Below are 23,035 nucleotides of genomic sequence, written 5' to 3' on the forward strand. Positions count from 1 at the left end.
CGGGTGTGCATTTCATACGACCCAAATCCAAATCCCAAAACATTGAATAAAAATGTGTTCCCGATTGCGGGTGCATTTCATGTGACGTAATCCAAAGACATGTTTTTTAAGCGATGTTCACATTCTTTTTTTAAAAAAAAATATAATAATAAAAGCGGTAAAGAGTTAAAACTTGCACATGAGCGTATAATTGTATAAAATCAGATAAACAAGCCGAATATAACAGTTGAGCGACCGTGCTAGAACCACGGAACTCGGGAATGCCTAACACCTTCTCCCGGGTTAACAGAATTCTTTATCCGGATTTCTGGTTCGCAGACTGTAATATAGAGTCATTCTTTTCCTCGATTCGGGATTAAAACTGGTGACTTGGGACACCTTAAATCTCCCAAGTGGCGACTCTGAAATAAATAAATAAATCCCGTTTCGATTGTCCTTTAATTGGAAAAAACTCCTTGTACCCTCGCGGGGGCGGAAAAAGGAGGTGTGACACCAGTTAGACAACTGTATAATAAGATTCCCTACTACAATTAGAGTTGTACCTTATTGAGGATTCCCCTACTATATAAAAGGGACCCTAATCATTTGTAAAGATCATCAATCATTGAGAAGAGAATATACATTTTCACTTTCTTGCCTATTGTTCATCTGAATCATCTTATTATTATTTTATTGTTCTTGTTCATTTACTTCGAGGTCGTTCTTGCTCGAGGTCGAGGTCTGCTTACACGATTGGTTTGACTTGCTTTACTTTTAAATTTATACATTAGATTCCTTTTTCTCAATTAGTATTGGATTAAATCATATATCTTTGAAACCACAAAACAAACTTAATTGTTACTCGAATTTTAGGGGTAAACAGATATCACAAATTACATTATAATTAACATGAATTGAGAATCAACAAGATCCACTATAAAGTATGACCAAGAATGGAAAAACCGACCAAAACATTTTATAGCATTTCAAGGGATGAAAAGAGAACAACTAAATAATTTCGTTAAAAAAATATAAACAAAGAAGTAAGAGTGTCATATCATTATCGATCTTTTCTATTAAATTAATTCAATGACTTGCCCCCTCCCCCATGTTTGTATTTCTCTATTTTTTTTATTTTTTTCTTCCTCCGAGTTGGTTGAAGCATTTAACAAGAAAGGAACAAAATCTTCAAGCGCCATGTTGCAATTCATTTAAATTAATTTATCTACAAGAGGAGGCAGTGTTCACTACAAATAGAAAGATTAAGTCAAATAGAATAATTAATAGTAGTAGCTAAGAACTAATTAAATAATCAATTGAAACTCAGACCACAAATTTTATGTTTACAAAGATAATGGTCGGTAGGACCATAAGTTATATCATTGCCATTCCGTGTATGGAAACACGGAAATGTATTTATTTTAAATTTAGATTTATTACGTGGCTAAATCGGCACTATATAGTATAATTAGTATCCACGTGCATTTTGTGAAATGGCACGTGAGATTTTTAGCAGCTGACTTCCCAGTTCCCACGATTATTCGAGTAACAGTTGGTTGCATTTACTGCATTAACCTTCATATGCCTTGAATTTAAGTATGAAAGGGAAATTTGCACACATATGATAAGAAAAAGAAACGTGGAAGTTTCTGATATATCATCAACATCAACACAAACATTCGATATGCCAAATTTGCCAATTTGTACCTTTTCGAGTAAAAGGAGCAAAGGACATTTTTTTTTTAAATCTTTTGTTCTTTCACTGATCCAACTTCATGAAAGTACACATTCTTTTTGTTTGTTAGTTCTTTAACATTCACTTAAGCAACAATTAAGCTTATCACTATTAATATTTTAATTAGGTTAAGTGGAAGAAGTAATATATCAGCATTAAGCTCCACCAAATTTTGCTATTAGTACAAAACTAAATACTCCCTCCGTTTCAATTTATGTGAACCCATTTGACTGGACACGAAGTTTAAGAAAAGTGAGAAGACTTTTGATTTTGTGGTGTAAAATGATGCACATATATTTTGTGTGGTAATAAATCATTGTGTAAAGTAAATTGTTTCTAAATAAGGAAAGGGGTCATTCTTTTGGCACAGACTAAAAAGGAAATAGGTTCACATAAATTAAAACGGAGAGAGTATTTCTTTTTAGTAAATATAATATAGGAACCAGCTAATTTTGCTATTAGTACTTTCTAGTTGATAACAACTTTATTTGATAGGCATTAAGCATTTATTATAGTTTTAAAATCTTGAGTTCACTACAGCCTAGTTTAGTTTAACTACAGGATTGTCACGACATTTATCGTTTGACATATTGCTTCAATCATCAAGGAAACTACGTAATTCATCTTTTGAAATTTTGCATTTAGAAGTCCACTTGTTTAGAAATGAGTAAACAATGGGCAAAAATTATCTTGGTACCTGTATCTGAGTCATTATCATTATCTAGAGATTATGTTCAGATTAAGCCAAACTTATCTGAATTAAAGAAGCGTTTAAGAACTTAATCAACCTCTATTATGATTGGTTCTTGATTGGAAGTAAAGAATGAGGGTCTAGGTAGAAATAGAAAGTGAAATTTGACCTTTTGTATAGTTGGATTGATGAGCAATGATTGTTGGTGAGTAGTAAAAGGAGCATGAAAAAGTCATCATTGTATTTATTATTTAAGGTGTTATTTCACTATACATACATGGTTTGAGTTAGGTGCTATCCCCTTGGCCATGGCCATGTCACACCGCAATAAGTGAGGCCTCTATTTAGCCATGTTTCAGCATCTTCACTAGGGCATCTATTGAGATTGACATTTATGTCTTATTTTTTGAACCACACGCAATCATTTACTTCCCCTTTTTAAGCCACAATCATCCCTCTCCATATTCCACAAATGTCTTATTCATTCTCATTTAACACGCAGTCTTCAGCGTTAGGGTGGGTAAGATAATTTTCTTTTTAATCAAAAATTTCGGGTTCGAGTTATAATGACAATTCTTTTTTCAGCTGAGCAATTTCCTCTTTGATGATTATGCGATGCAAATACAAATTAGTCGGGCACTAAAATGAATACCAGACACTAAAAGCAATCGTCTTGACTAAAAGTTCCCGTAGGCCGTAGCTTTTAACCAAGTAAAATTTTGAACACTGCTATTAAGGGACATATTAATTTAGCTAGCATCTCAACCCATGCAATTAATTTGTCAGTTAATCAGATTAATCTCTATGAAGCTCGTGACGAAAAACTCATTTGTGTTCTATCTCCAAGTGTCACGTAAAATTATTTGAATTTAAAAATGAAAACATATTTCTAACCAATATTAGGAAATCCCTATTTAAAATCGATAACGATACATATAGTCCCTAGCAACTTTATCAGGGCATCCCTACAAGTAGTAGGGGCGGATTTAGGGGGCGGACCTGAACCCATTTTGCGAAAAATTACATTGTATATGTAACGCAAAATTTATTTTTTACCTTTATATATTAAGTTTTGAATTCCCTTGACACAATCCAAAAGTGTAGTTATTGGCCAACAGGGTTCAAAACATGTGTAAGTGTCATAGGTTCAATTTCCACTAATCACAATTTTTTTAACCCCTTGACGGAGATTCTGCCTGTCACTGACAAGTAGCTGTTTTTTTGTTTCTTTAAATAACTTTAACTTAAAAGTAGATAAATTAAATTACGTTAGTTTCATAAAGCTGGTTTTCGGATGAAAATCTTTCGAGGCAAATGTGGAACTACACCTAGATATTTTACGTACTTTTGTAAAAGTAAGAAATCTTGTTAATTACTACTAGTACTCTTTGATAACTACAGTGACGTTTTCCTAAATAAAATTATATTGCAGCAGACACTGCAAAACGTGTAAAACAAACAAACGTTGAAGCATTTTTGTATTATAAGCAAACTACAAGGGCATTTTGGTAACCAGAATCAGTATATATATAACCCCCTGAGAACTTAATTCTCCTCAATAAGCATCTTGCGCCAAAAAATATATATATATATTTGCGCAACTTTCCAAGTTTTTCTCAGCCAACCATTAATGGACCTCGAGGCTGTTCTTAGCCTCTTCGATTCATACTGGTTTGATGTCGAAATCCTCAATAAACATTCAAATCCAACCCCTCCATCAAATTCACAAAAATACCCAGATCATAAAATCGAAGAAAAATCACCAGAAACTTTAAATGAGTCGCTTTTGTTAGAAATCCAAATAGGGTCACAAAGTGACGATTTGAGCTACAATTCAGATCCTTTCTCTCCTGATTCAGTTCTTCCAACAACCTATTTCACACCCTTTTGTAAAAAGGCAGAATTAAAGAAAGTAAAAGGTAGAAGGAGGGAAAGGAGAAGAAGAACAAGAAGGACCAAAAAGGGTCTTAGCAAAAGTTTATCGGAGCTAGAATATGAAGAGCTAAAAGGGTTTATGGATCTTGGATTTGATTTCTCAGCAGATGATGTAAATTCTAGTTTGGTTGAGATTATACCTGGGCTACAAAAACTGGGTAAAAACAGGGATAGTGATGATCAAGTAAAAGTGAATTATTTTGAGAAATCTGAGTCAAGAGCCAGGCCTTATCTTTCTGAAGCATGGGAAATTCTTGAAAAGAAGAATAGAATGAGCACATTGATGAATTGGAAAATACCAGCCACCAGCAATGAAATTGACGTCAAACAGAGTCTCAAAAGGTGGGCTCATACTGTTGCTTCCACAGTAAAAGCCTAAAGTTCAAATCTTTCTCACTTTTTTCCCACTATAAAATGTATAAGAAAAGTTAGTTAGCCTTTTAAAGTTCCATTTTTTCTGCTTCTTGACTCACATTGTTGAGAGTTGCAGTATGTATAGTAATCTAGGAGCAGGGCAAACTCCTTTTCTCCAGAGGCAAAAAAAAAGGGTTCTTTGGTTGTGGGTTTTGTAAATTTTCAATTGAGATATTCGATAGAAGTACAAATTTTGTTTCATCTGAATGTGAATATTTGTCAAGAATGGCACAAAAATGCTATTGAAATAAACAGAGTTACTGCAGAGTGAAGGGTCTGTTTAACTCCACTTTCTTCCTTATTTTGTTCATTCAGAATACCAATTCCATTGGCTTATGTTACAACTGTGAGTTGTGACATTGCGAATTCCAAATAAAATTAAAAAGTCTGATTGTTACCTCTTTACCATTGTTTACTATTAAAAATATACGTGGATTACGTCTTTTTGTATTTTTGGTATCGTTTCTGATTCGTGGACTATAGTTTGAGGAAGACATGTCAAATATATGGATAGCCATGATCTTGGAATAAACTTTGAAGTAAGTTGTTAAAAGAGGAGACTTATTGTTAAAAATGTAATATTCCTAGTTCCTAATTTCCGCTCTAAAGGGTATACGGTTAAAACCGGGCCTACCCGATTATGCTATTTGATCGAGACAAGGGAACTGCATCGCAGGGTAGCCTCGTAGTGAATCAGACCAGAGCATGAAGACGAGGCATCGAGGTGCCTGTCGAGATCGAGGCCAACAGCGACCGAGACCAAATATGACAGACTTCGAGCAAAGCGCAATAACGGAAAGGCGAGATATCCATGACTGGCCGGAGATCATGGCGTAAATCTCGGAACAGATCAAATCAAGGGCGGTTATCTAGTTAATCATGGGATTTACTACCTTAAATAGGATTCCTCTACTATATAAATAGGGTCCTAACCATCTTGTAGAGACCTTACATTCACGCAGATCAAAACAATACAATATTCTCTCTTTAATTTACGTCCTCTTATTCATCAGCTTGTTGCATTTTAACCATTCTAGCACGACTAGCTCGAGGGTATTCAAGCTCGTGGGCTTGTCCAAACGCTGGTTTGCTTTATATTATTATCAATTTTCATCACGTATCTTTACGTTTATCAATTGGTATTAGGTGAAGTTACGTATTCTTAAAACCACATTATAAGTTTAATCGTTATCCAATTCTTAAGGTAAACAGTTTGGCACCCACCGTGGAGCTAAGGATAATAGCGATTGCCTAGTACTAATCCTCATAACACACACTGCTTTTACGTTTGTTCTCGTAAGTGTCTTTGATTTTAGGAATCAACATGTCGAACTCTCAAGTAGTGCCCACTCACACAAACACCGACCTTGGTCTTCATGGCAAAAACGAGCACATATTCGCCCCGGGAAACGGAGTACCTCCAATCAATCCCGATGGACCACAGGCCGTAGATCCAGTCGATGTCAGTTCTCGTGTTGCCATTCATGGGAATTTAGGCGCCGACCCTGAAAATAACGTCCGTAGAGACGCCCGGGCAGCCGATCAGAACGCATAGAGTGGTGAAGAAGGCGGGATTAACCTTCAAATGATATTTGAAATGTTACAAACTTAACAAGCTGCGATAGCGAAACTCCAAAATCAAAATCGAGCACCAAGTAGAATCGAACTCGATACATCACAGGAAGTTGTTCGTAGGGTCGAACCTGTACAAGAGAAATTGAACGATAATGGATCGGGAACTGACACTGCCATCATGAAGATACTCGAGGAGCTCACTAAACGGATTGAATCAGGAGAAAAGAAAATTTAGGCTAATGATAAAAAAGTAGAAACATACAACCCACGGGTTGATCAAATACTGAGGGCACCCTCGATTCTAAACGGTTTAGATTCGAAGAAGTTTGTACAGAAGCCCTTCCCACCAAGTGCGGCTCTGAACCACTGATCCTAATAAGCATGTCACTTCTTATACATGCTCAATAAAAGGAAATGACTTAGAAGATGATGAAATTGAATATGTTCTGTTGAAAAAGTTTGAAGAAACTTTATCGATGGGGGCAATGATATGGTACCATAGTTTGCCGCCCAATTCCATCGATTCCTTCGCCATGCTTGTTAATTCGTTCGTAAAGGCACACGCCGGAGCGATAAAGGTCGCGACTAGGATGTCAGACCTCTTCAAAGTTAGACAAAAGGACAACGAAATGCTAAGGGAATTCATATCTCGGTTCCAGATGGAACGCATGGACCTACACTCGGAAACCGATGATTGAGCTATCAAAGTCTTCACTCATGGTTTGAACGAGCGAAGTTCGGTAGCATCACGACAACTTAAACAAAATTTGATAGAATATCCAGATGTGACCTGGGCCGATGTGCATAATCGATACCAGTCAAAGATCAGAGTCGAGGATGATCAATTAGGAGCCCCTTTCGTTTCCGTTTATCCAAATAGATCCGAAGGCAGGATTCAAAGAGACATTGATAGAGAGCCTCGATCAAACAAAATCGGTACCAACCATGCAACGCAAATCGTAGAAACAGTGGACCGAGACGTAGCCCCATTCGAAATGATCGAGGTCAAAAATCCCGAGGGCTCGTGAGTAAGAGTGGCTTCGATAAACATGTCGAGCCTAAAAAAGCGCCACGGTTATCAGAATACAACTTCAGCATAGATGCATCGGGTATTGTATCAGCCATTGGACGAATCAAGGATACTAGGTGGCCCAGACCCCTACAGACCGATCCAGCTCAAAGGAACCCTAATCAAATTTGCAAATACCATGTAACCCATGATCATAGAACCGAAGACTGTAGGCAATTAAGGGAGGAGGTGGCTCGTTTATTAAATGAAGGTCACCTTCGAGAGTTCTTGAGTGACCGAGCTAAAAATCACTTCAAAGATAGGGATGCAAACATGAAAAACGAACAGGAAGAACCGTAGCACGTGATTCATATGATCGTTGGTGGGGTCGATATTCCTCAAGGCTCGATATTCAAACGCACCAAAGTGAAAATCACAAGGGAGAAGCGTACCCGGGACTACTTACCAGAGGATACCTTATCTTTCAACGATGAGAATGTAGAAGGGATCGAACAGCCTCATAACGACGCACTGGTAATATTTATCCCTATAAATAAAATTCAAGTTAAACATGTGTTGGTTGATCCAGGTAGCTTGGCAAACATTATTCAATCAAGGGTCATAGAGCAACTCGGCCTCCAGGATCAAATCATGCCCGCAGCTCGAGTGCTCAATAGTTTCAACATAGCAAGTGAAACCACCAAAGGGGAAAGCATGTTGCCAGTAAACGTGGCCGAAACTATCCTGGAAATAAAGTTCCATGTAATCGAAGGAGATATGAGATGCAACGCACTACTGGGAAGGCCTTGGATTCATAACATGAGGGCAGTGCCTTCGACGCTCCATCAAGTATTAAAATTCCCAACATCGGAAGGAATCAAAATGGTGTACGGCAAACAACCGGCCACCAAAGAGATGTTTGCAATCGACGAAGTAGTACCAATATCGGCGCTTTCATCAACAAAGGGATTGGAGGCAAAGGGAGAACAAGAAGTCAAATAGCAACCACATGCACTGGCCTCGGCCCCATCGGAGGAGCAGAAAATATTCGAGGATAAAGATTATATAATACCTCGAACCTTCATAACCCCCGATGATTCTGATGCAACGAAGTCAACGGTCGAGGAGCTGGAACAACTTATACTAATCGAACACCTTCCCGATCAAAAGGTATACTTGGGCACGGAGTTAACTCCCGAGCTTATGAAAAAACTTGTTCAATTCCTTTTAAATAACATGGATTGTTTTGCTTGGTCCCATCCAGATATGACAGGGATCCCACCGGAGATCACAACACATCGATTGAGCCTAGACCTAAAGTTCAGACCGGTAAAACAAAAGAGAAGGCCCCAGTCCGAGGTAAAACATGCATTCATCAAGGACGAGGTAACTAGTCTTCTCAAAATAGGATCAATTCGGGAAGTAAAATATCCCGAATGGTTAGCAAACGTAGTTGTAGTCCCCAAGAAGGGGACCAAACTTAGAATTTGTGGAGATTATAAAGATTTAAACAAAGCATGTCCTAAAGACTCTTTTCCTCTTTCGAATATCGATCGCATGATCGACGCCATGGCCGTCCATGAGATCCTTAGTTTTCTCGACGCCTATTCTAGGAACAATCAAATTCAAATGAACCCGGAGGATCAGAAAAGACTTCTTTCGTCACTAAGTATGACACCTACTATTATAATGTAATGTTGTTTGGGCTAAAAAATGCCGGTGCTACTTACCAACACCTAGTGAATCGAATGTTTGAAGAACAAATAGGTAAATCAATGGAGGTATATATTGACAATATGCTAGTTAAGTCCCTGCGCGCAGAGGACTATTTGACACATTTGAAGGAAACTTTCAACATATTGAGAAAATAAAACATGAAGCTCAATCCTCAGAAATGTGCATTCGGGGTCGGTTCGGGCAAGTTCCTCAGCTTATGGTGTCAAATTGGGGAATCGAGATCAACCCGCAATAAAATAAAGGCGATCGAATACAGTTGTGGACAATGTTAAGGCCGTGCAAAGATTAACAGGGCGGATAGCCGCCTTAGGCCGGTTCATCTCAAGGTCTTCATATCGAAGTCACAAGTTATTCTCACTGCTCAAAAAGAAGAATAGTTTTGGTTGGACCCCGAAATGCCAACAGGAGTTGGAAGTGTTAAAGCGGTATCTTTCGAGCCCACAATTGCTTCATACTCCGAAGGTGGACGAGCAACTCTACTTATATTTAGCAGTCTCAAAGGTCGCGGTAAGTGGTGTCCTAGTTCGAGAAGATAAAGGTACGCAATTTCCTGTTTACTATGTTAGTCGAACTCTAGGTGAAGCCGAGACCCGGTACCCATACTTAGAAAAAATAGTGCTCGCTCTAATAAGCACCTCTAGGAAATTAAAACCATATTTTCAGTGCCACCCTATTTGTGTGGTGACCACCTACCCTCTCCTTAATGTTCTGCACAAGCCCGAACTTTTGGGCTGATTGGCCAAATGGGTCGTCGAAATCAGTGGGTATGATATCGAGTATCAACCCCGAACGGCCATCAAGTCTCAAATCTTAGCAGACTTCATGACCGACTTCACGCCAACCCTCATACCCGAGGTTAAAAAGGAACTTTTAATAAAAACGGGTACATCTTTGGGGTTTGGACCCTTTTCACATATGGTGTTTCAAATGTGAAGGGTCCGGTCTAGGCATCATTTTGAAGCCACACATAGGCAATACGATTAGACAATCTATCAAAACCCCTAAGTTGACTAACAATGAGCCGGAGTATAAGCCATGATTGCAGGTCTTGAGCTGGCTAAAAGTTTGGGAGCAGAGGTCATCGAGGCCAAGTATGATTCTCTACTTGTGGTTAACCAAGTCAACAAGACTTCGAGGTTCGAGAATATCGAATGCAGAGGTACTTGGACAAACTGCAGGTAACCCTACACCGGTTTAAAGAATGGACCCTATATCATGTACCTCTAGAGCAGAACAGTGAGGCCGATGCCCTTGCAAATTTTGGGTCATCAGTCGAAGACAACGAAATTAGCTCAAGGACTGTCGTACAACTTTCAAAGTCGATAGTCGAAGAAGGCCACGCCGAAATAAACTCTAAGAGCGTAACTTGGGATTGGAGGAACAAATATATCGATTATCTAAAGAACGGGAAGCTTCCGTCAGATCCTAAGGAATCGAGGACTCTGCGAACGAAAGCTGCATGATTCACACTGGCTGAATATGAAATATTATACAGAAGTATGTTCGATGGGCCGTTGGCAATAAGTTTGGGTCCAGGATACACCGACTACGTCCTACGAGAAATTCACGAGGGTACTTGTGGGAACCATTCCGGTGCCGAGTCACTAGTTCACAAAGTTACTAGAGCAAGGTACTATTGGGTCAATATGGAAAAAGATACTAAGGAGTTCGTTCGAAAATGCGACAAATGCCAAAGAGATGCACCGATGATCCACCAGCCTGGGGAGCAACTTCATTGTGTCTTATCCCCATGGTCGTTCATGAAATGGGGGATGGATATCGTCGGCCCTCTGCCATCGGCCCCAGGTAAAGCTAAATTCATTTTATTTATGACTGACTATTTCTCTAAGTGAGTTGAAGCATAGGCTTTCGAAAAAGTCAGAGAAAAAGAAGTCATAGACTTCATTTGGGATCACATGCCAAAATCGTATACGACAATGAAAAACAATTCAGCGACAACAAAATAACAAAGTTCCTCGAAGATCACAAGATAAAAAGGATCTTGTCAACGCCATATCATCCTAGTGGGAACGGACAGGCCGAATCGACAAACAAGGCCATCATTCAGAATCTAAAAAAAAAGGTTGAACGACGATAAGGGAAAATGGAGAGAGATATTGCCCGAAGTCCTTTGGGCGTATCGAAAGAGAGAAAGAAATAAAATAAGAAAAAAAACTAAGTACAAAAGCATCACACCACATCATCTCTACCTTCACCATCACCTCCGTCACCGCCCAGTCCAGCAGCGACATCTTCATCACCTCCACTTGTGCTATCGCCACCTTCACCGCCTGGTCCAGCAGCACCATCTCCACTATCACCCCTGCCATCAGGATACACATTGTCATACCAAGCATCAGATGCAAGCCCGTCCAAGTCCTCTTCATTATCACCGGTCCCCGGTGTAGCGGGGTCATAACCATAGGCAAGCCTGCGTCATGTGCTTTAACACGGGCATCTTCGAAATCGGCCTCAGGAACCTTCCCCGTCGTCATCAAGTTTCTATATATGTCCACCTGAGCCTCATCATGGATCCACATCTCGTATAAATGACGAGGAACTTTGGAGAAAGCAGAAACATGAGAGGAGGAAGGTCGAGCCAACAACCGTGCCTTCTCGGCCTCAAGAGCGACAACTTGATCACTTAGGCTCGAGACATCCCTCTCAAGATCACCAATTTGCTCATCAAGCCGCGCTCCCTTAGCACGGCCGTTTCCGGATCAGTTGCATATTCAGACCTAAGGAAGCAGATAGAGTCCTCTAATGCTTCCACCTTTTCCAAAGCCGCTACCCAGGCCTCCTCGGTCCCCTCCAACTCTGCCACTTTCTCAGTCAACTCACCACTCAGGCCGGCAACTCTAATTGAGCTTTGCTTAAGCTCGGCTCACAGGGTCGCCACCTGCGCTTGAAGGTTGACGTACTCGGCCATGACCCCCTGGCTCACCTCGAGCTCATCGTCCTTAGCCCTAAGCAACCCCTCAAGCTCACTGCATCTGCTAATAGTTTGCACAAGCTCCTCGTCCTTCTGGTCCAATTCAACTCTAAGGGATTGAAGGTTGTCGCCTGCTCTGAACCGTGCATGCATCTCACGGTACTTGTCACGATATCAGAGGTACTTCGAAACCATTTTCTGTAAAACAACCTTTTGCTTTTCCTCCCGACGAGAGCTCTCGATCTCAAAAATGAAAGTCTAAAAAAAGAGAGAGGAAAAAGGAAAATCCAAAAATTAGTAAAGATAGAAAGAGGAAAAGGACGCGAAATGCAGAAATAATGAGGAAGGAAACTCACCCTCAGATCCATCCCAAATATGCCCAGTGACAAGTCGGAATCCTTGAGTGCCTGAAGAGTCCTGTTCTCGACAGCGGAGCAAAGAGGGGCAAAGGAAAGGACCACTCTCACCGTATCCTCCAACAAATCGCAGTCTAAAGGGATTACGATCGAGCGAGAAGACCCATCCGTTCTCACCTCCACCCGGGTAAACCCTTCGTTGAATATTCTCACTTCCTCGGGATCGATATCGGAGCTGAATTCGTAATCATGTACGACCACTCTTTTCGCCTCTCCTCTGACGTTGACAGATCAACCCTTGGAATGACCGCAACCGCCTCTGGTAGTTCCTCTCCTTCCACAGAGGCGATCTCCACGACCAAAGGAGGCATGGTCTCTGCGTCCAAAGCCGTACTGCCCCCCGGTTCAACTGTGGTCAACTCCGGTTCACCCCCGCAGGTTCCTCATCCTCGATCACTCTGCCGTCAACCTCTATCCTTCGCCTTTTCAGCGGAGCTTCTTCATCTTCGCCCTACGATGACTCATCCACTAAATGAAACACTGAAGAAACTAGAATCTCCACTAGTGGGGCAACAGTTTGGTGGCTAGGCCCACGTAAGGCCGGGGTTCGAGAGGTAACATTAGTATGAGCAGGCTCGGTTGTAGCCACAACAAGTATAGGCCCGGTCGAAGTACTTGATTGACAAAAATCAGGAGCAGGATCCCTCGCCCTCCTCGAAGCCCTCCGACCTACCAACAAAGAAAGACTTAAGTAGAAATCGGAATAAAAGAAAGGACAGTACAAAGGTCAAAATTACTAAGATCGAAGCACAATGACTCATTGGCCGAAGGTCTACGCCCAAACCTCTCATTAAACTACGACCACTCGTGAATCCCCACTGTATGAGACAAAATTTGGCTCACCTAGTCGCGAATGTCAGTGACTAGCGAAGGAGGATCCTTCTCGGCTACAAAAAAAGAGAGAAAAGAAGAGGGAGGACGATCAGATCACCAAAAAGAAACAACAAACAGCCATTTGGGAGAAACACTTATGAGCAAAGTTCCACTCCTCGGGGAACCCGTTGGGGTTCGACACCATGTGCTCCGTCTTCTCGTAGAAGAAATTGGCCCAAAAGCGGCGATTAGTTTTATCATCCATCTTCACCACCAGTCCCTTGGTCCCAGGGTAGAGAAGGTGTATCATCATACCCTTGTGAAACTTGGGGCGAAGAGGTGAAACAGATGACAGAGAGAAATCCCACGGTTGGCCAGCTCCGCGTACTTTATAAGCATAAGGAAAAGCTTGTATATGTATGGGGAGAGCTGGGCAAGGCATACACCATAAAAGCGGCGTAAGTCCTCCATCAAGGAAGGAAGAAGAAGTGTATAGCCGACGACAAACGGGTACGAATAGAATGCGCATTACCCTGGGCGATGTATCTGCGCTACGTCATTCCCAGTAGGAACAAGTTCTACATGGTCTGGGATTCGCCATTTAGCCCAAATGCAATGAGCGACACCGCATCCATCTCAGAAACGACGGGCTTAGGATCATCATCAGGCCGGTTCTTGAAGTCCGACCTGATCCTCCCCGAACATGGAATTATCTCATCCACAGTGGGAAAATTCTAATCTTCTACAATGGCTACTCCTTCTTCATGAGAAGGCATGTCCACAGCCAACGCGACAGGATCAGTGGCTCCCTCAAGGTTAGAAGATGCACTAGCCATTTTTCTGATTACGTATATGAGAAGAAAGTGCAAAGGTGAACGGGAAAATAATGGCGGAAAATGCTAAAAGAAGGGAGAGATAAAGATGCAAGAAATTTAAAGAAGAAGGGGAAGCTAGGGGTTTCAGATGCTTAAGAATGCAGCAGTTCAAATGAGGAATTCTCATCCCTATTTATAAGAATACTGGTACCCTGATCGAGAAAGTCAAACGCCACCACATTGATTTCGAAACGGAAGAGGCGCGGGAAACGATGTAACGTATTGGGAACATGCGTCAATCAGTTGTGGCTCTTGAAACGTCATGTCATCACCTCGCCATAAAAGGGTCACTCTTCGGCCAACATGCTCAAATTTGTCAAATTGCAACTGGTGAAGTCCGCCCATCGAGTTCGTCCAAAGACAACCCCGACGGGCGGAGGGACTAACTGTATGGGTCAAAATCTGATCAGAGGAATCTTGTCTAAGAGAGGATAACTAAGAGCTTCTTAGGCCGAGGTCATGTTTAAGAAGTAACGTATTGGCGAGCTGAGCGGCTAGGGTCGAGGTCGAGCACTTAGATCAGCCCAAACGACAAGTATAGTAATAAGATATTTTAAAGGAATATTCTACAGAATATTCTCTGCACTTGTACTTTCAGTTAGGTAAGGTATATGTCCCATATAAGTAGTAATAGACAGAGAAGAAAGAGGCATGTAATATTCTATATGATAAGATGAAAAAATTGACTCTCAAGTAACTACAAACATTGTCTTTACAAAAGATTCGATTTGTTGTTGGTCCCAAGCTTTCTCACATCAGATCCAAGAAAACTTTCTATATTCCCACATTTATTTGTCTTACATCATTGTCAGAGGGAGAATCATCCACCTCATTAAATATTTGGGTGAATTATTCTCTCTATTTACATTTATTGTCATCTATTATATTTATTGCTTGTCATTACTCCTCATACATTCATAACAAAACCATTAAACATCCCCTTGGTATTAAATAACCTTGAATACAAGTTTAAGTTATTGATGTGTATTAGTCTCTAGAATTTATTATATTTAACTAGTATTTATCCATCACCATCTTATTTAATTAGTTTAACAAAAAGCTTAACACTTTTTGGTCAAACATGCCTAACATATTATTTAGTGCAATAAATATTTTCTCCTGACCAATTAACAACATGACATCGTCCGATAGCCCCCACCCATTAGGGTATAAGAAGGGTTTTTTTTATTACCGGAGATACAAACTCAAAGGAGCTGGAGTACAATGGAGGAACCAAGAAAGCTAAAGGGTCACAAAGCCAGCACCACTTGCTGTATCGCCTCCCAAAACCGCCCTGGTGTTATTGCCACCGCAGCCGAGGTGCACCCTTTTCCATATTCTATATCACTTTGCTCTTCAACTAGCTTAATCACATTAATTATGAGACACCCAGATGAAGTATAGCCCATTTGGGGTTGTTTTAGCTGCTCAATTTTGACTTTTGTGATTGAAAGTCTTGAAATTCTATTGAAAGTGCATTGAGTTCGACTATTGCTTTTTGTTCATTTGCTTATTTGATCATTTTCTTGCTGATAAATAATAGGATGGGTGTGTGTGCTGGTTCGATTTGAGGTGCAAAGATAGAATCTTTACAATGGATGTTGGAAATGGTAACCCAGTCTCATCATTATGTTTCAAGCCAGGTTTGTGATATTTTACTTTGTTTCACTAATCTTCTTATTTAATTGGTATTGTGTGATTAAATAAAATGTGTTTAACTCAAGAACTTCCAATATTCCGACTCTTACCACTCTGACACTAACACTGAACATTCCAGCTAAAAGAATATGCGGCTGCATTTTGACAAAATAATGGAGTGTGCTATTTTTAAAACAGTTATTGGCAATAAAAAATTATTGATTTTGACATCTCTGTTTCCGCACTGAAATACATTAGTTGGAGGGATGATAACCTTCGGCTGGCATTAATAGCATAACTTGAAATTCTTGAGAGCCTTCAATTTTAATCTCAAACATGTGATCCATGGTGCAGGAAATGAAGATGTTGTTTATGTCTCCTCGGGAAATGAAGTCAACTGCTTTGATGTGAATATGGTAATGTTATCATTGTTCCACAACTGCTTTCCCATGACTTATTTCCTTAACGGGCTTTTATAATTTACCAGTTCTTGTGTGATTCTGGCACTCGTAAATGGCTACTTTAGACCCTTACTAGTATCTGTCTGATCAAAACGCTTTTCCTTCTGAATTTTATGCTGTAACTTGGTTAGATTTGGCTTCTTTCCACTTATTCTCTTTTATCACTTTTGGATGCTAGGACACAAATATTTTGTTATTTATCCACTTCAATTTTATTTGTAGGTTACTGCATCGAAACTGTTGCACAGTTACAATTACAACAAGGACGAGATAAATCAGGTCTGATTGCTGTTCATTTTCTTTTCTTTTAACCTTATATTTTCTCGCTTGTCTCACTGTCAATATCATTGGATGTTACCTACCGTTTGAGAATGGATTTTTGCACTATACATTTTACATTATTCTCCTGTTTCCAAAATCTGGCCTTGTGCTCCTCTTGTAATTATCCACTAGTCATGTTATTAGGAATATGCCCTATCATGAGTTCAATTGGTAATACAATGTCTTGCTATCTTCAGCACCTTCTTTATTAACCTCTAGCCTCTTATTCAAGCACTTGTAGTAAAGGCAACCCGATGCACTAAGCTCCCGCTATGCACGGGGTCCGGGAAAGGGCCGGATTACAGGGGTCTATTGTACTTAGTCTTACCCTGCATTTCTGCAAGCGACTGTTTCCACGGCTCGAACCCCGGACCTCTTGGTCACATGGCGACAACTTTACTAGTTACGCCTAGGCTCCCCTTCTTTCAAGCACTTGCCAGTATTTTGGGAATTTGATTCCTAACACTTCAGCTATATGTGTCAGTTATTTTCTACTCTTATCTCTTAACCTGATGTTGGTCTCTTATGAGCATTAGCTCATGGAGTTTAGCTAAAAGCAATTTGGGAGTCTTCCTGCGTCAATGGCTGCCAGTTCAACATGGTAAATTTTATCGATCACTTTGCTTTTCAAACCCGAATAATGGTGCTTCTGGACATAATTTCAGGAGTAGGTGCAGAAACCAAGGGAAAGTGTTACATCAGTTATCTCTCTATCTTATTTTGTAAAATGATTATGGTTCAACCACCCCAACACTAATAGGTGGGTACCCTCTACAATACACTGTACCCACATGTCCACATTAACAGAGATTTTGTAAAATACAGGGCTTTGTTTGAGAAACGTCCCTTGTTGATTTTTTGCCAATTTGCACCCAATTCTGTTTTAGTTCTATGGCCTAAATTTCATGTCCAACAGATCCACCTTGCACAGGCTTAGAAGTAGAAATTTACGAACTATGCTGTATTTGTTCATTTGGATAAGTATTAGGTTTTGTCCATTCTTTTATTTGATACTTACCCATCTTCCTTTTCACATTGTCTAATAAGGTCGTATCTCAGGTGCCTCAATTAGTTGTACTATATTTTCAAACAATACCAATTATAGTTCTGAGTGCTTAATGTTTCTGTTCTGTAGATTGCTTGCAACTCAAAGTCATCGTTCCTTGCTGCAGCAGATGATAGTGGTGATGTCAAGGTAGGACAGCTAAATGTGTGTATTGTATTCTATAATGTAATGCCATGAATCCACTTAGTTTACAGTGCATGGTAGTGATTCAGGAGTGGTGGATGCAACAAACAGGTCGAGATCATATTTGTTTCTTCATGGAATTTTTGTTATATTAAAATGCAGCAGCTATAAATTTGTCTAAAAGAAGTTACAGGTTGTGGAAGCCTATGCCATAGGTGTGGCCTCCCAACAGGAAATAGCTGTTTGTTCTAAGAGGAAGCGTCATTAGGGTTTTCAGGTTTAGCAAGTCATCTATGCTTTTATGGGAAAATATGCCCGCTTTCACAAAGTCCCCGGATTCTGTGTCTGGCTACCAAAATATAAACTAAAAATTCAATCTTTTTTTTTTTGATAACTATGGTGTCCGGGCCAGCTTGGGCGCAACTCGACTAATTCCACGAGATACCTGCCACCTCCCACCAGCAACAGGTACCAGGTAACTCTATCCACCAAGGCTTGGATAGATGGGAAGAAATCACCTAGTGTGCCTCCGCTGGGATTTGAACCCGAGACCTCATGGTTCTCGCCGGCTTCATTGACCACTAGGCCACACCCTTGGGTGCCAAAAAAAAAAAATTCAATCTTGGGAAGTGAAATCTAGCCTTTTGGCTTTATTCCTTTGTGGGTTTGGGCTAATTCAATTCTGTGCACTGATAGGTAGTTAAAGTGTTGGTCGAGTATGGTTTAATATCATTGAGTTCATGGTGTAACAAGATTCTGGTGTATGCTGTTAGCCCTGATAAAGAAAATTGAGAATTATGGTATCTTCTGTTAGCTGTAAAATTTTGTATTTTCGGTCTTTGGGGTCTTGATTCAAATTTTTTTATCTAATAATATTCTTATGTCTTGTCCATCTCCAAAAACAAAAAAATTCTTATGTCTTGATCTGATATAAGTTGTGCATCACGATTTGGAGTCCTCTTTCTTTATTAAGTTTTAGGAAAGTAAGTAATTCTGGTCTATTATGGTGTTACTGAAATATTTTTTTTTGCAAATTACTGAGGATTATGCACATCAATGATGAGGCTTTTTGACCAGGGGTGAGGGTTCATCATTATTTTCTCCAAACATAATACCATACTTGTCCAATTGCTTAATTTATCCTTATGGCATCTTCTCGTTGACAACAAAATGCTGCCTCCCTTTCACCTAAAAATCAAATTCAATATAAGCAAAAAATTGTTGGATGTTGGGAAGACCCTCTTAATACTTCATCCTTCGCACCTCATAGTCCTCATCTGCTCCAACATATTCCTCTCTGACAACTTACCTCGTTGCTACTACCAATCTGGACTATGAGTGTTGATTAATTGTGCGCTATCTGTGGAAAGCAGACCTACCTTTATCATTACAATGTTCAGACGATAGAAATGGAGAAGATTTGTCTTCTCCATGTTTTTAAGTCTCCGTTGTCTTGTATCCTATTGCTTGAAGGATTTATGTATGTTCATATCGATTTCTCTCCCTCTTTTCCCCTCTCATATTTACAAAGTGAGGTCCATAAATACATAGATACATAAATGGCCATGCACACATATTCGTCTATTTGTCTTGCAACATTTCTGCTATATTGGTTTATTTGTTGGTCTTACTACAATGTCTGGAATGTTCTAGATGAATTGTGAAACTTTTAAGAGATAAAACTGTTTCGCTGTTTCTGTATGTATGTTGGACATCTGAGTGTTACTTGTGTTGCAGATCATTGACATCCGCCAAAATCGAATGTACAAAACATTGAGAGCTGGCCACACAAGTGTATCCTTTTTCATATAACTGTGACAAGTTTCTCCCAGAAACATGGTGATCTTTTCATGTCATTCTTTTTTAGTTAAATTTTATTGTTCTACATTCTACTTATTTGTTATTCCTTTCTTGTATCATGTTGTTGGCATGTGAAGTAGTCCTACTTGTATTTTTGCTGTGATGTTTCTTTTTCCAATTTTCTTCCCCAACTTCACATAGGGAACCATTTTCTTATTCTGAACCTATCATCATTTGTGACCTTAACTATCTTATCAGATATGTAGCAGTGCTCAATTCATTCCTTGGAGGCCTTGGGAAGGTACGTTTGGAACCAAAATTTTCAGAAGTACTATATCCCCCCCCCCCCCCGACTTTGACCATCCCCCTCTAGAAATACCTATGACCCACATACACACTGAAGTGAATGGCGTACATAAATGAACATGAATGGAACAATGTAAGGTTTCGAAAAATGTGCAAGTTGTAGTACATAGGGTTTTGATAAAATGTGCAAGTTGTGACAGCCTGCTGCTTTCTGTTCAATTTCCTATGATGTTTGGATATTGAATAGGGTTCCCGTATTGTTTCTTATAAGCTGATGACGACAATATCTTGTATTTTTTGTCATTTTTAAGTCATCACTGGAGGTCTTGATTCAAAACTTGTGCTATGGGACTTCTCCAAGGGACGACCACAGACGATTTGGGACTTTGGTAGGTTAAGCCTTCTACTATGTAACTATGCACTCTTTTGTATATTTGCAGTTTCTAGTACTAGTTACTATGGTAATATATACTCTCAAGTTGAATGCATGTCTTACTACACCAGAACTGCATATCTGAGTATTTCATATAGTAGTTGAAAAGGGATAATGTAATGGTTTAATATGTGTGAGAGAGTACTAATATTTTCCTTGTAGGTCAAAATAAGATAAAAGTAATAATGTTATAAGTAAACTGTAAACATGGATTCTCAGAGAGATAAATTTCGGGAGTATGAGTCAAGTGCATATACTGTGTAACTTTGGTTTCTGTTTTCCATTTCCATGGTGTTGGTTATGTGGTAGCGGAAATACTCAATGAGTTAATAATAAATCAGATAACCTGTCTTGTATCAATGGAGAACAGAAATGGACCACATTTGGGATTATATCTAAATGTATCCTCCATTGCTCGGAAAGCATCACTGCTAGTTCAGTTTTGTGGTGTGAAAGGGGAATTGGAAGTAGATAGTCGATTATCTTCCTCCCATTTTCACTGATTAAAAAAAAATTATCTTCCTCCCGTGTTAAATATTATTCTAGAGCCCTTAACTTAGGTCTATCATAATTTTTGTAAGAGTGGTTTTTCAACATTCGAGGTTATCCGCCTAAGCAAGATTGGCTAGAAGCGATTCATGACTATTCTAGTGCAGTCCAACTACTTTAATGCTCAATAAAACCTGCTGCGCAGTCAAGTTCACGTTAGACCTAAATGATTACTGCTTCTTGCCTGCGACATGTATTTTGGTTCTCTTGTCTCCATTTTAACAGAAAAATCAAACCCCCGCTCATCATTTTACCTCTGTTCACCCATCTAGGACTGATGTGGGCATTTCCTTTTGGATCCTTCATAATGCATACAAAACCTTTGAATGTAGTTTCAGACAGACTCATACCTGGATCCAGTACTCTTAGCCAAGCTAATGTACTAGAAATGGCCATCTTGATATATCCAGATTGATTAAATCGGCTGTTAACGTTTTCTTTGTTTCCTGTAGGCACACTTGACACGGGAAACAAAGGTAATATGGGACAATGTTTGAACCCTGCCTTCGTTCATGCTCTGGCTGTTCCTGAAGCTGATGTGGTGGATAAATTTGAGAAGATTTGTGCTGTGGCTAGGGGTGATGGAGTTGTTTCTGTAATAAAGGTTGAGTCAGAACCCAATGCTGTCAAGTCCAAGAGTTCAGCTAAACCCAAGAAAGGTTCTAAATCAGCCCCTAAAGTTGGCAGTTCTTCTGCTGATCCTGAAAATGGAAATCAAAATGGAGACCTGCACCTTGATCACTCTTTGGGAGGACACACTGCTGCTGTATCCTGTGTGTAAGTTTTCTTTATAGCATAGCATGCTCAAATCTACTGCGCCTGCCAGCACTAACTCTGTCGAAATTTTATTAGGACTTTTTCAACATTTGGAGACAAGGGGAAGTTCATAATATCAGGTGGCAATGACAAACAAGTAAAAGTATGGGATTGGTCCAAGTTTTTCATCACTGGTGAAACCAGCACAGGCTCCGATTTCCTTTGCTCTAGCTTAAGTTTGAGCAGAAAAGTGAGTTTCACTTCATTGCTTTTTATGATTTCTATCTCTCCCACTTTATGCTTCGATTGTTTTGTATATTTATCTCATGATTGGCTCTTTAACTAATCAGGTGAATTGGCTATGCACAACTCCTACTAATTCAGAGAACCTAGTCGTCTGTGATACTTCCAAGGTAGTGAAGGTTTACACCATCGGGTGAAGCAACACAGATTGAGCGAAAACACTGTTACTTGTACATGATGTGACCCTCGGAGAAAGTTATGCTCCCTATACGCCAAATTTGGCTCTTTCTCTTGCCCGCTAATGGACATTAATGGCTTCGCCAATCAAGGTTCTATCCTACAAGGTTTTGACCTAATTAACTAGGTTCTAAAGCGATGGTATTGGCATATGCTTGTGCCCCTGAAGGATTAAATGTTTTATTTACAATGTAATTGCAAAAAGATGTATAGAATATCAAGAATCCGAGTTTGTCTCTCCATTGCAAAAAAATGTCTAGGATATCAAGAGTCTGAGGTTGTCTCTACATTCGCTCTCTTCTTCTATTTTTTCCTTGTGGTAGGGTATTGGGTCCTGAGACTTTGATATTGAGAATTGACATTACTTCAATAGATAGTTACTTCGACGCACTGTTGTTTGTATATTATTCTCTTAATTTGTAAGCAGCACTATATAATAAAAACACTCTGAAGATATCTATTGCATGTATGCTTGAGCGTGCGTGAAACTGTTAGATGTTGAGAATCTAGAGAAGAAATGAAGATTGGAGAATGGAATGTTGCATTTTTGATATTTTCTCGTTATTGTCCAAAATGAATTAATTGTCTGTACATAGAAGAATGAAAGTAATAAACATAAATGGTGGGCCTTGACCCTTGACCCGGTGGCCCAATTACAACTAACACAACATAGAATGGGCCACTGCTAATTCTGATTACAATAATATGCCCAATATAATCATTAACCTTTGTCTTTTAATATTCTAACCGCTTCCCTCAAGTTGGAGGGTGATAAAATCCCCAACTTGCAAAGATAAAAATGATGAGCAGGCCCAGGAAGCCTTTTGTAAGAATGTCAACTACTTGAGCATCACTGGAGACATGGGCCAAGCTAATCAGCCCATCACCAATTTTACTTATGACAAAATGACAGTTCAACTCTATATGTTTGGTCCGTTCATGAAAGACTGGATTGCGAGCAATATGCAAAGCTGTCTGGTTATCACAGTAT

At 39.7% G+C, this 23,035-nt stretch overlaps 1 protein-coding gene across 1 annotated transcript; it reads left to right on the plus strand.

The window, feature by feature from the left end:
* The first annotated feature begins 15,273 nt into the window (after positions 1-15,273).
* On the plus strand, positions 15,274-22,496 carry LOC107792390 (uncharacterized). The gene is made up of 11 exons (XM_075250214.1): positions 15,274-15,431; positions 15,655-15,754; positions 16,104-16,165; positions 16,433-16,489; positions 17,667-17,726; positions 19,458-19,514; positions 19,779-19,821; positions 20,138-20,215; positions 21,261-21,585; positions 21,661-21,814; positions 21,915-22,496. Exons 1-11 carry the CDS (start codon positions 15,336-15,338, stop codon positions 22,002-22,004), a joined length of 1,122 nt encoding a protein of 373 aa, XP_075106315.1. The 5' UTR covers positions 15,274-15,335; the 3' UTR covers positions 22,005-22,496.
* The last annotated feature ends 539 nt before the right edge of the window (positions 22,497-23,035 follow it).

The sequence above is a fragment of the Nicotiana tabacum genome, chromosome 3 (genome assembly GCF_000715075.1).
Source record: "Nicotiana tabacum cultivar K326 chromosome 3, ASM71507v2, whole genome shotgun sequence".
NCBI classification, from domain to species: domain Eukaryota; kingdom Viridiplantae; phylum Streptophyta; class Magnoliopsida; order Solanales; family Solanaceae; genus Nicotiana; species Nicotiana tabacum.